A 14,198-nucleotide genomic window follows, 5' to 3' on the forward strand; every position below is an offset into this window, starting at 1 on the left:
AGCTGGTCAGATAACGAACGAGTAAATGAAAACAGAATGAGGCGGAGAAGTGTGTGTGTGTGTGTGTGTGTGTGTGTGGGGGGGGGGGGGGGTGTGTGTAAATAGCCCAATTGCTTTTACAATAAATAAACATTGAATGTGTTTAATTGAATAGTAAAGGGGTTTAACGTTAGTGGCAGGTTGTGTGTGAGAGAGAATAAATAAGACAGCCCAATATTTAAAAAAATTGTTATTCTTTTCCCCTCATATTTAGCATATTTCGCAACTTTCCTCATATTTCGCAACTTCCCGCAATTTCACCGCATAAAATCACATAAAACCCCAGCATGTTTAATCGCATAATCAAGGAATTTAGCCCGCGTTTTTCTGGAGGGTCTAAACAGTGGTAATCATGGTGCAGTATTGTGTTTGTGCAGGTTGCACAAATACCAGCCTGTCAGGACATCGAGTCCACAGTAAAAAGGGCCGGAGCTAGCGTTCGTTCCTGGGTCCGTTGTGCATCCACCTCCCTGCAGCACATAGTCTCCACAGCTTTATCAGGAAACCGTATTACTTCTCTCTCCCCCCCCTTCGCTGCTCTCTCTCTCTCAGCTCCGGTACACGGCACCGTAAGACGTAGTGTGGAGTTGCATTAGGTAACGCTGTGGTGGCTGTACTGCTCCAGCCGTCTCCTTTGTGTTTGTTTGTTTCCCCCTGTCTGTGTTGTTAATGTGTGCGTGGTGGCTGTCACTCCTGGCTCCCGGCTCAACCTCCACTCACCTGCTGCAATCAGCTGTGCACCCTCCCCGACTACACACCTGCTTTCCATCAAGCCATTTACAACGGCATATCAACGGAGGCTCCACAACCTTTCTACGCCAGATCTTCAAGTATCAGCCGTATCTCGCGTCTCTCCTCCGGTACACAGCACCGTAGTGTGGAGTTGCATCAGGTAACGCGAGATACGGCTGATACTTGCGCATTAGTTTCTGTTATGGGTTATATTATCAATGCTACGTTAGTTATAGCCTGATATATGATAGCTAACTTCAAAATGTTGTGATGTGACCTTAGCTAACACTGTGTAGCTAACGCCGGTCACTCACCAAGATAGCTGCCCAGTTCTCCACTGGTTCTCCTCACACCACAGCTCAATTTCTCTCCGATGGCCGTTATTTCTTCTAATCCTTGGCTGCTCCTGGTCTCTTGGACGCCTAGCAGGCTCATAATTATAAGGTTGTGGTCCGTCATATGCATTCGAATATTCATGTTCAACTTCTTCTGTGTCTTCTGTGTCGAAACTAGCATTGGGATCCATGTTTATTAATACGTTACACCGGCCGCTCTCCCCCTTGTTTCCCCCATGTTACGTCACACGCGGGAGGTCACGTGCCGAGGCTTTTTTATGCGGAAGTGAACATTTATTACAAAAACGACACTAGATGTCACTGTAGTGTATATTTCTGTATATTTTTTTGAAAATCTAGTAAATTCATAATTTTCTTACACATTTATTCACAGGTGTCTTTAACCTGGAAGTTGCTCTTTAAATCAAAATACGAACGTATTTCTTTACAGGTAGTAAAATAAAACAAAGGAAATATGAGAGAAACAAAACATATTAATGTATGTAATGTATGTTTTTAGTAGGTCCAGATATGTTTTGAGCATCTGGTCTTATGGTAAGTGATTGGTAAAAGCTACTTTTGAAGAACAAATAGCAAAAGATAAAGTGAGGTAGACATTTAAAATGCAATTTTAGTTTTAAATATGAATTCATCCAGTGTAGACACATCAAGAAAAAGACACATAACTTAGAGGTCTGGGTTTCCATTTGTAACAGTGAGCTAGAAGCTGTAGGCAGGTGATTTCAAAAGATAAACCTGTAAACATACATTGAACATTTGATCCAGGGAAAACATCGCTGAGACCATCAAATACTTTTAAATGTCTTCTTAATGTGTCATAATATGCACATATAGAGCTGGGGAACAAAGAACCCGGGAGCATAACAACATAAATACCCCCCCCCCCCAGATCACCTACTCTCAGGCTAAACATAATGGACTTGTTTCTTGTCCTCCTCCTCCTCAGAAGCCTTTTCTTTTCTTGTAGGAATGAAACACATTAGAAAATACAAACATTAAAGCATTTCAATCAAACCACTGTACTGCCTGCCCAAGCACAGGTTTTTATAGTAGGGATTCAAGAAACCCAACATATCAACCAACAAGCCAAGGAAGTCATGTTTTCATGGTCATTACTTTTTCAGCAGATTTGAATCAACGAGCAGACATACGAATGATGCTTCTATGATCAAATCTTTGCATCTTTGTTTTGAAGTCAGCTGGGAACATAACAAGCCAGTCGGAGATTTCTTGGCGGCATTTTCAGCAAACACATGGGGTTTCATCATTAAAAACAAGCCAATAAAATCAACTTGTGCCTTACCATGTTTTTTTGGGAGAAGCACCATTGTTTAAAAATGTACATTTATGATAAATCTACCGCCATTTTTTGTAAACTGCATATATGTCATACTAGAATGAAAACTAGAAAGACAACTTAGGCAGATTGGACCTAGTAAAAATGTCAATGACCATTTTCTAATATTTATGAGGAATTTGGCATTTTTAGCCCAGAGCATACGTATGCTAAGAGGCTAACGTAGAAAATATCAAATAGCATGCAGTCGTTTATTTATCTAACGAGGGCTCAGATAGGTCTCTTCTTAGTGTCTTTTTTTTATGGGCCTATGCATCTCAGTGCAACAGTGTTATCTGCTCCAGTACCCATGGGTGTGCTCGGGTCCACTAAGCACGCAGCTGATGGCAGCTCAGGGACCTTTCATTATCGCCACGTCTCATAACTTTACACAGAGCTAATATCAGTGGGTGGTGCTGCCATATGGTGGTAATTTCAGCTCGTATGGGTTGCAACAACAGAAATGTCTCAGTGGATCATTTGCATGGGGGACTTTCATTACCATATGGGCGCTGATATTTTGGTTACACTTGAAGGTGATGTCGATATCTGTAATGCATTATAAATATACTTATAATGTGTTAAGATTTACTTACAAGCACCATTATTCATAGTGATTTAAATGAAAGCCGGTCATTAAGCATTTTAGAATCTTCATTTTTCCTAATTTCAGTTTAGTCACTGATGTTGTTTTCTTCAAATAACCTCCTGCTGAAGTGAGCGGCAATTATTAAGTATTATACTCATTGAACCTTTAAAAAAAAAAAGCTTTATTATTTAAAAAGCATAGTGCATATTTATGAGTGCTTGTACTTATAATAATACGCAGCTATAAGCAGAATATAATGCATGATAAGTAACAGTAGCTTTATAACAATAACTATCAAATATATTAAAACATTTTACAATTAGCTTTTATATCACAAATCATTGCTTGTCACTCACTTAAATGTTTTCTTTGAAAGAATTATAGTCTCTATTTCTTTTTTTTGTATTTGTATTATAGTACTTCACCTAATATTATAATTCTTTAAATAATGTTTTTTTTGCTAAAAAGCATTATTATTAAGTGCTGATAAATGTAAATTGACAGTAGCAGAATACTGCATTTTCAAATGTCTTTGAATTCTGAATTGTTAGTAGTTATATTTGCTCACAAGTTTATTGTGTGTGTGTGTGTGTGTGTGTGTGTGTGTGTGTGTGTGTGTGTGTGTGTGTGTGTGTGTGTGTGTGTGTGTGTGTGTGTGTGTGTGTGTGTGTGTGTGTGTGTGTGTGTGTGTGTGTGTGTGTGTGTGTGTGTGTGTGTGTGTGTGTGTGTGTGTCTTTCTGCAGGCATACCGTTTCCTTGCCATCAATAAGAAGCTGGGCTTGAGTGGGCGTCCAGATAGGCCAGTGGGCTGCATCGGGACTTGCAAGGTATATGGATTTTCAAAATGTATAAACAAACATGTGCACAAAGGGTTATTTACACACATATTTACACTCTGCGCAGCAAAGGTCATGGGTGACCACTAACACACCTCCCACATGTAAACATTTCCCAGAGCTCTTGAGAAGAAGACAACTGTGATGGCCGACAGGTGCAAACGCATTACATCGGCCCAAAACACTTACATAAGGAGAAAAGTACTGCAGTTTGAAAAATGATCCTTGTTGACTGTCACTGTTATTGGAAAGTTAACTAAATTGTGAGTTTTATTGGACTATTTTAACAATTTGATAGCATGATTCCTTCCCATATTATTGCAGATCTGCTGTAAGCTAGCTAGCTAATGTTACTTACCTGATTATTTTAAATATACTGACAAAACACGTACAATTCTTGACTTACTCTGCCAACAGGCCAATTTTATAATCCCAAACGTCGAAAGTCAACAAGCACTTTGGTCCCAGCTGTGTGCATCACTTTTTAGTTTCCTTGTGTGCGTTGTGTTTTGAGCTTCTTGCAGCGTATTTTTTATTTGCAGCGTTTTTTTATTTAAAGGTCCCATGACATGCTTTTCCAGTTATTACCCGTCCCCTTGTGTGTTATGTAGCTTTTTCTGCATGTAAACGGTCTGCAGTCACAAACCCTCAAAGTACACCCTGTAGCGAGTAAAACTCTAACACAGAAAATACCTGTCTGTGCTGCCCCAGAACGCCTTCATTTTCCAATTTTTTTATTCCAGGGTATGGTGACGTAACCATACCCAAATGGACCAATTGGTCCAAATGGACAAATCTGCGGAGCCGTTAAGTTACGTCTGCAGAGCCGTTACTTCCTCACACACACAATCAATCCGCGAAGCACACAAAAAGGCGACGTCAGAGTTCCCGTTAGCCGGCAAATCTAAATCTCTTTGGTCAAAATAATTTCCATTTAGCGCAATACCGCTTCAGTTGCGTCACTTATGTGACAGACAAGAATAGTCAATTCTAATGTCTAACACTTAATGTGGAGAAAGAGATGTCCTGTATGGGTTGATTGTGCGTTGATCTGTTGGTAATGCCTCGGGGTTCCGGTGGGCATGTAAACAAATGCATAATGCTGCGCTATACTTTGTGTTCACCCAGTTGCACAGCGACACTTATTGTTTAGGTGTCTTTTAATAAGCAGGTAGTCATATCATTAGCTAGAACTAGCTGGATCTGATCGATATGGACATAAACGCGAGTGAAGTCTAATCTGACGGGAGAGAGAGATCAGCTGGTGCTGACGAGTCGACACGCAGCTCTGCATAATCACATGCAGCGGTGAGCGGACAAAACACACACTTCAGGTTAGAATATCACACGTAGCTATTTTAATTACCTCTCAAACTACCTAAACTAGTTATAGATATGTTTAGTTTTACTGTCGGGTCACTCATTACTGGATCCGCGCGCTGCATGATACTGGCATAATAAGATTGCCCGATCGGGCAACCAGCAGGTGAGGCTTCATTGCCCGAGCTAAATACTAGATGGCCCCGGGAAATCGGGCAGTCCTTAATGTCGAGCCCTGCACATTGTAGGTCTCCCTTGAAAAAGAGATCGTTGATCTCAATGGGATTTTCACCTGGTTAAATAAAGGCTACAAACAAAACATACTATACAGAGATGATGTATGAGAAACCAATGTGAGTTCGGAAAATTGAACCATGTAAATCTATTCTAGTAGACCTCAACAATGGAATTATGATCAGTTGAAATGGCCATGACATGGGACCTTTAAAGTGTTTCATTTATGCAGCGCTTTTAGTAAACCCTGCGCTTGTTTCATCAAGTTGGTGAACATTTTTCTTTCATTTGCATGTGCTTTGCCACATTTGCGGTTTTATATTTGCAGCATTTCTGAAACTGCAGCACTTGTTTACCTAATGGAAGTGTTTTGGGCTTTTGTTAACTGGTTTGCACGTGTCGGCCACCATAGCCAACAGCTCAAAAACTTAATGAAAGAATAAGTTTTTATCTTAATCTACACATCAGTTAAACTTAATAGATTTCTCTGGATTTGTTACATTTAGAATAATGTGGAAGTGGAAGTGGGTGTGCACTAATGTCTCTTGCTAATGTTGTTGGCAGTTTCTCCCAAATGAAGGTCACCTAATAAGTCGAGAGATCTGTTTTTTTTCCAACAAAGACATTGTCGAACAAATGAATTATGGCTCCGAACGCATTGCTAAGACAATATTATAATGGGACATTTATGGGGAAGATGGCAGACTGCCAGAGGGCGTTATCATCATCAGTGTCTTTGTGTGTGCCGCTGCAACAATCTGTATGTGTGAAAAGGGTTTTTTATACAGTTGTGTACTATGTGTGTTTTCAGGAGCGGCTGTGCAGCTTCTGTGTGTCCACTATCTTAGGATCGATGGCTTGTTTTATACACTACCCGGAATAATGTATACATGGCTACTTGTGAGCCATCCGTCTTCTAATGCAATACTGTGTGTGTGTGTGTGTGTGTGTGTGTGTGTGTGTGTGTGTGTGTGTGTGTGTGTGTGTGTGTGTGTGTGTGTGTGTGTGTGTGTGTGTGTGTGTGTGTGTGTGTGTGTGTGTGTGTGTGTGTGTGTGTGTGTGTGTGTGTGTGTGTGTGTGTGTGTGTGTGTGTGTGTGTGTGTGTGTCCAGATTTATCGTATCCTGGGCAAGACGGTCGTGTGCTACCCAATAGTGTTTGATCTAAGTGACTTTTACTTGTCCCAAGATGTTATGCTGCTGATTGATGACATTAAGGTAAGCCCAGGTCACACTTATTTATCGTTGCCATGACTCCACAGCTTATTATGTGCTCCGAAGAACTTTAATAACAGAGATATATTCAGCCTGTCTGCTCCTAAGAGATGCAGCCTGACATTTATGAAAAGACTGAAAATTAGCCGATATGGTTTGATCGCGTACCTGTTCTACATATACCCATAGAAAAGGTACATATACTTTAAGGTCATATCTTACCTTTGAGGTAGTTATCTAATTGTGTCCCATTTTTCCCTACACTTATAATACATCAAGTGTACCTCAAGTACATTCATTAAAAAGTGGAAGGGCGGAGTAATAGGTAATGAAATGTGCATATTGGACAGAAATGGGACGTCCCCGTGAGTCCTGGCCTGATTCAAGCTCTAGATGTATAGATTGATGATCTAATTTGCTTATGTCTCTGTACATTTTTGTCACTAATTACTATCATACAATGTTGAAAAACTTCCAGTGGGTCAATGTTGCTATGTGTTAGCACCTTTTTGATCATTAAAGTATATAAACATCTCACAGTAGAGGCACAAAATACAAATATAAAACTGAACATTAGCATAATAGGGCCCCTTTTCTATAACAAATATATTTAAGAATCTGCATATATGTTTTATACATTTCTATATCTTATTAAAACATGTATCTTGTGTTGTTCTGTCATATAAGGCTATACAACTCCCTGATTCCCCCAGTTCAATCCCTGATTGTATGGTGTACTGTATGTATATATATATATATATATATATATATATATATATATATATATACATGCACCATACTATAGTTAAGATAAATAACCTAGTTCCTTACTCTCTTGTTTGATCAGATCCTGTTTGTATCCCTTTAGTTGAGCTTAATCTGATGCAGCAAAGGTAATAATATATATAGGGGAAAATCTTACTACTGATTTATAAATAAATCATAACTTCAGAATTTGCATTCCAAATAAAATTCCTATAAATGTAGATACACAATATACATTTTTTTAAAAATGATAAAGATACAGGACAATTTACATAATTTCATTTTCATAATCAAAAATGTATAATTCTAAACTTGATGAGTTTGACAGTTGAGGAGGTTTTACTTTGCTCTGATTCAGTTTCTGCTCAGAAACAATGGAAGCTCCAATCTTTAGAACGGTAGGATGTTTGCCTATACCTACTGTATCTGATATCCTAACGTCTGTGTGTGTTTTTGTGTGTGTGTACTTGTCTGTGTGTTTGTGTCTGCAGAACGCCCTGCAGTTCATCAAACAGTGCTGGAAGATGCAGGGACGTCCTCTCTTCCTGGTTCTCATCCGTGAGGATAACATCAAGTAATATAAACTTTGAAATATTTTTTTATCCTTTTTTTCTTGTCCTCTGATAGCGTTCTTATGGCATTCTTCCTCCACCACACACCCTTCTCTGTCTCTCTCTTTCCATCTGGTACTGACAACAAAATGCCATGACTCCCAATAAGGCCGTTTGCTTCATTTTCTTAAATCTAACTGTTTTCCTCCCTCCCATGTGCACTATTTCTCTTCATAGCAGGAAGGTGCAACTGTATTTGCTTGCTGATTGGGCGATAATGTTTCTCATTTATATCACTATAGCCTGGCTGGTGGGCTGATTACAGCAGTATTGACCATTATCGAGAAAGCCATATTTTAAATGTGTTACAAGTGCTTAAACAGCCACACTGCAGTATATGGAATAAGTCAACGGGCTCTCAAAGAAGCAAATCAATAGTCATTATTTTGCTATTGATCGGAAGGATGATGTTACGATTATTGTGTTATGTCACGTTTTGTATGTCTTGTTTTGGGTGTTTTGCTGTTCTCCCTGTTATGTTTTCCTCTTGGTATATTGTCTGGTCCTTTTCCCTGTGTTTTCCCTCCTGTCGTTAGTTTCCCTTGTGTGTCTAATTGTGTGATTGTGTGATTGTGGCCCTTGTGTTTCTCCTCCCCTGCCCGGCTGTTTCTCGTCTTGTGATTACCCCTCCCTGTATTTAGTCTTGTCTCTTCCTGTGTTCAGTGTTGGTTCATCTTTTGTTTTTGACTGAGTTCACCGGTGAGTGTTCTGTTTTGTCCAAGTTATTATTTTATCCTTGAAATAAAGGCAATATCAGTGTAATCTGCATTTGGATCCTGCTTGCTTCACCCACCGTAACAGATGACCTGTATAGGAGGAGACAGCAGAGCAGATAAAGCTACCAGGATATGGGTAAAATGTGCTGGTTCATTGAGAGACATTTCAGATTTGACCTACTCTCATGATTTGTCTTTACATGTGTTCTGTTCTGTACATGGAATATAATTGTTAGCTCAGATGTTTTGCGTCTCAATGGAACAGATTCAGGCCCTGTCCACACGGAGACGAAAACGAACCGATGTCGATATCAAAAAAGTCTTCCGTCCACACGGATTCGGATCAAGAAACGTGTCCGTCCACACGAGACCGCCCGACCCGCTGGAGGCGCTGTAGTACAGATGCCGGGCCTGTAAGTGGCGCTGTACTTCCGCCACAAAATACACCAAAAGCAGCGAAGAAGACCCCCCGAGCATGGTTGCCATGGTTGCCTGGTTGCCCTTCTGGTTATTCTCCACGGTGGATTTAGCAACATGTAGTTCATGTAGCTCTCCATGTCCACTTGTTGCTGATGGTTGTGGTGGAGGAGCTGTAGATTTTGCACTAACATCTGTATCATGGTCAGTAGCGTCTGGAGCATGGATGTATAATAAGAACTGGATACAGCATGGGATGCGGAGCCTCGTTCATTCCTATGAGAGTTGCTCATTGGCGCATGAAGGCAAAATGACCCAACTTTTGAGAGTGCGAAACGTCAAAGATTACCCGCCCCCCCGAGCACCCACTCTCAGCTCACTAGAATGTAATGGAGAGAGAAAATAAATCTATATTCGGCTTTTAGTGCATTTTACAACTTTAAGGACTTAATTATTCTATTAAGGGCCATAAAATAGTTCATACTGGGTAGTTTATTTAGTTAAAAAAAAAGTATCTGCTGATTTACGTCTCTTTCCCCATGTTAGTCAATGGGAAAAAGTCTTTCTGAGCCCGGTGACGTCATGGAATTACGGGGCACTTCTTGGGGGCTCTGTCTGGAGCGAGAACGCAACCCTGTGATCAGACGTTGTTGCTGGCGAAACGCATCAGCAATGACGCGGGGGCGAGCAGGAGAGGTGGGGAGAGGCGGGGCTATGATCGTTTAGGGCAGGGGTGTCAAACTCAATTTCATTGCGGGCCACATCAGCATTATGGTTGCCCTCAAAGGGCCGGTTGTAACTTTAACACTATATAAATATACGTATAAAAAAAGTTATATAACAATATTGCCTCTGCATTGGAGTATTATTGGTTTTGGCAATAACTACGTCTGAAAGCACATGGTTGTGCATCGATGTATTGTGCACATAGACACAAAAATACTGTATGTGGGCTCAGACTAACATTTCACTCTCTTACTATTACATAAATCCCATGAATTTATGAAATGTTGTTAGCCTCATCATATTTTATCAAACAGAGTGAGATACCATTTTAGTGTAATATATTTGGTTATATTAAGCAGTATGTAAGTAGGCTATATTTCATTTGATTTCAGCAATAATATTTGAATAGTCTGAAAGCCAATTCTTTGAGAACCCCCTGTCCCAGATCCTGTAGTGTTACTATCACCTGTCACTCACTATTTCATTAAGCAGTGAGGGGGGGGGCGGCGGCGTTGAGGAGGAACAGAGTGAGAGGGGGGGGGGATCGCGGAAGTTTTCCTCCTTCCTTTACAAACTTTACACAAGTATTTTATAAGTATTTCTCGTCTGAATATAGCAAAAAGACGTTCAGACTCTGCAAGCCAAGACCTCATATATTTTAATCAACAAGAAACCGGAATTGATTTCTAAATCATAATAAATCCATGTGTGTCTCTGAGCCGCAGCGACACCGACTGATTCTTAAAGAGCGGGTCATTCTGCCTGTTTGTTCTGGGACTGGAGTTGCTTGTCTCGGTTTCTGAAGCAGACTTTGCTCCGTGTTTAGTGTCTCTGTGCCGCTGTAACTTATGTTCCTTCAGCTCTGTCTCACTCACACACACTCACCGCCTCAGTGTGAGTGCCGCTGCTGATAGGAAGTCGCTTCAGTGCGCATGTCACAAAACAAAATGCATTTTGGGACATGTAGTTTATGGGCAACGTGCTTAAGCAGCATGTAACCGTATAATGAACTGTTTATATTCTTTGCGAGCTCTCGGGCCTAATAAAATGTGGTCGCGGGCCGGATTTTGACACCCCTGGTTTAAGGCGTACACACGGTGCCGCAAGCGTTACGTTACCAGACCTTCCCACTTTGGGATGCGTTATCGTTTGAGGGCTCCGTTTCCGCGGTTCCGTTACGGCCTCGTGTGGACGAACCGTCCATACGATAAAGAACTATAGCGGATAACACCCGTTTCGTCTCCGTGTGGACGGGGCCTTACTGTTCTGTGCACTGTTAGAAATTAGCCCTTCTTTCTCTTCAGGGGAAGCCGCTTCAACCCGGTCCTGGATATGCTGGCTTCGTTCAAGAAAGGTGAAATTGGAGGGGTCAAAGTTCATGTGGACAGACTTCAGGTGTGTGGATTCAGTTCAAAAGATTATGTACACATCAAAAAGAAGCATGTGCATACTTGCATATACCCTGTTATTTTTAAACATTTACATTTTTTTTACATCTGAAGTACCAAATAATATTTATGGTTTACAATTATTCAAACATTTGCTCAATTAAAGGCGGTGTATGTAATTTTGGAGAAACCAGCTCGAGTGCGCTAGAATTTGAAAATACACAACCGGAAAAAATCTGCCACTTCCTTACAGAGCCCCTCCTCCAACACACATGAACGCGCACATGACCAATGAGGGCTTGAGATAAGTTTGTGCACAGATGGAAGGCTGACAGGCAGGTAGGCCATCCAGTTATTTTAGCCGGGCCGGCTAAAATGATTGGTCATGCTTTTTACAGCGCTACAGCTTCCACAGATGACATTTTTTTTATGCATTTATTGTCAAAGCATTTCATATATTCATTGCTATCGGGATGTTAAGAGCATTCCATGGAATATAACAAAAAGTGTTTCTGAAATAAATTGCATACCCCACCTTTAAAGGTGACCTGTCATGCAAAATGCACTTTTGTACGTCTTTTATACATGAATGTCTGTCCCCGGTGTTCCAGGGAACTCACCAAGTGTCAGAAAACACAACCCTCTCTATTTTCCTCCATACCCAAATCTCTTAAAAAGGGGCTGCAACGGATCTGATACGGACTGATCCAGATTTGAACACTTCTGTGACGTCACAGAAGTGGCGCTACAGCTATTGGGCCAACTCCACCAATCAGGAGGAGACAGCCACGGACATTGCCGTTCGAAAGCGCTGGAGACGCTGTAGTACATATGCCAGGCCTGGAGATGGTGCTGTTCTCACAGAATAAGCCCATGCAAAGACAGTGTTAAATTGAGCGAAATGAGGAATGGCTAAAATGCATGATCTGTTTGGTATTTTGAAAAATAAAAAGTATAAATATGTCTTATATAGGTATGGTCCTACACTATATTATTCAAATATAGCATGATAGGTCCACTTTAACTTAAATTCTTAAATATAAAATAATAACAATTTGTTTAATAAATCTGAATCAAAATAATAATAATCATACCAATGTAACAATGTTATTATAGTTTTTGATATATAATAATAGCAATACATTAATAATATTTATTATTATTATTGTTATTATTATACTGTTGCTATAAAACATTTTAATACAATTAAAAACACATGGATGCAATACAATCTAAATATTCACCACTCTACAGCATTTGCTAAAATAGCCCTTTGTTATCACAGATGCCATGACTTCTTTCTTTTTTTGTTTGTTTTGGCAATGGTTAGCCAGACTGTATTTTTGCAAGGAATTTCCTCAATGGATTATTCGATGCATTAACAGTCAGTAGTTAGTTAATGGTGAAACACAAGAAGTTTTATATATTATAACGTTTTTTTTTTTACAGTATAGAAGCTTATCCTATACATGCCACACAATGCAAGTGATTAATTACATTTATAAAATAAACATGATAGCATTCCAATACCTTGTTTTGAGTCTCTTTTATCATTATTCAACACACAGTTAGACTGAAGTAAACAAATGTTAGATATTACAATTCCAATCATTACAGTTGGATAACTGAATCAATGTTACCATTCCTCTTATTGGAGCTTTTTTAAAGGTGGCTGTCTTGGGGAAAAGCACAACCTGCTTCTTCCTGTCGACTCTGGCTGTTGCAGCCAACCATGGAATAAACAATTGCCTAATATTACAAATGTCCGATAAATGGTTTTGTGGGGCTTCATTTCCTGGTTTTGAGAAAGTTGTCCAGCCCTTAATCTGAAAGGTTTTCCTCATATCAATAGCAGTGCCATTGTCTGTCTGTGTTCTGACCTTGGCCTGACAGATTCAATCTGGATGGCAAACTGTTTTGGTTTGCCTGGGAAATGTGAAAGTAAATTAATCCTGTAGGGTTAAAAGAAGGAGATGGAAACTATTAGGGTTAAGCTTTTTGTGGCTTGCCAAGAATATGGGATGACTTTAGGGGACAACAACAAATTAAATGGAGAATTCATAGATTAGAGATCTATCCCTACAGGGTAACATTTGGCCTGCGGAGATGACTGTAGAGAAACCTCAGTGCAAACAGGCATTACTGAACACATTAACATCACTGGGTAATTCCGTATTTGTGGTATGAGGGCATGAATTATATATGCATTGGGAGTCACAGCTGCTATGAAACCCGCCTACTTAGTTCAGCAGTATAACTGATTAATTAATGGGAAGCTGTCAAGACAGGTTCCAGGGTCACTGTACTCTCTGAAGGTAGGAAGAACTTAAAATGAATGATGAATCACATCTTAAAACAAAGGACAACAAAAACGTTAAAGGAAGATTCACATCAAAATGGGTCTTGAGTCTTGCTTTCAAAGCCAGTGGAAGGGCCATACAATTACAACATGTGTATTTGAAGCTTCTATAATCAATATTGCATTATTAACAATGGAAGTACTAGAAGTTATGGAAGACATCAAGAAGACATCATTGGTTGGTGGACCATGAGTTTCCCATGTTGCCATTTTGGCCTTTACCCTTTTGGTTTTTATAATGAGGGTCAAGTTCAGAAAAAAACTAAGCAAGTCATATTAAGCTGACAGAAATACAGCCAACCTACATGACCTGAAAATACAAAGTGAAAGGGTCAACATGTTAAGACAGAAACATGGAGAGTTCCTAGACTGAACAACAACCTAGCACCATCTCAACGTTATTCCTTAGAAAGCAGCCATGTCTAAGGCATATCGCTAATTTATCATTTAGTTGTCTCTAAATGGTACCAACATTTGCAAATTGTACATCATGCTGTTTCGAAGAAGATATGGAACTAGTCATTGAGACCATAAATGCATCAGTTAAATGTTTACTCACCC

The 14,198-nt window shown here is 39.9% G+C and overlaps 1 protein-coding gene across 3 annotated transcripts in view; it reads left to right on the top strand.

Moving 5' to 3' along the window:
• Nucleotides 1–14,198, top strand: part of phkb (phosphorylase kinase, beta) — a 192,431-nt gene that overhangs the window by 161,196 nt on the left and 17,037 nt on the right. For all 3 annotated transcript variants that reach the window (XM_079664762.1, XM_079664761.1, XM_079664763.1), the window contains 4 exons: nucleotides 3,796–3,879; nucleotides 6,554–6,658; nucleotides 7,912–7,994; nucleotides 11,195–11,285. In XM_079664762.1, coding sequence (XP_079520888.1) covers nucleotides 3,796–3,879; nucleotides 6,554–6,658; nucleotides 7,912–7,994; nucleotides 11,195–11,285 — 363 coding nt within the window. The remainder of the gene's footprint in view (nucleotides 1–3,795; nucleotides 3,880–6,553; nucleotides 6,659–7,911; nucleotides 7,995–11,194; nucleotides 11,286–14,198) is intronic.

This window comes from Notothenia rossii (genome assembly GCF_949606895.1).
Source record: "Notothenia rossii genome assembly, chromosome: 2".
Classification (NCBI taxonomy): domain Eukaryota; kingdom Metazoa; phylum Chordata; class Actinopteri; order Perciformes; family Nototheniidae; genus Notothenia; species Notothenia rossii.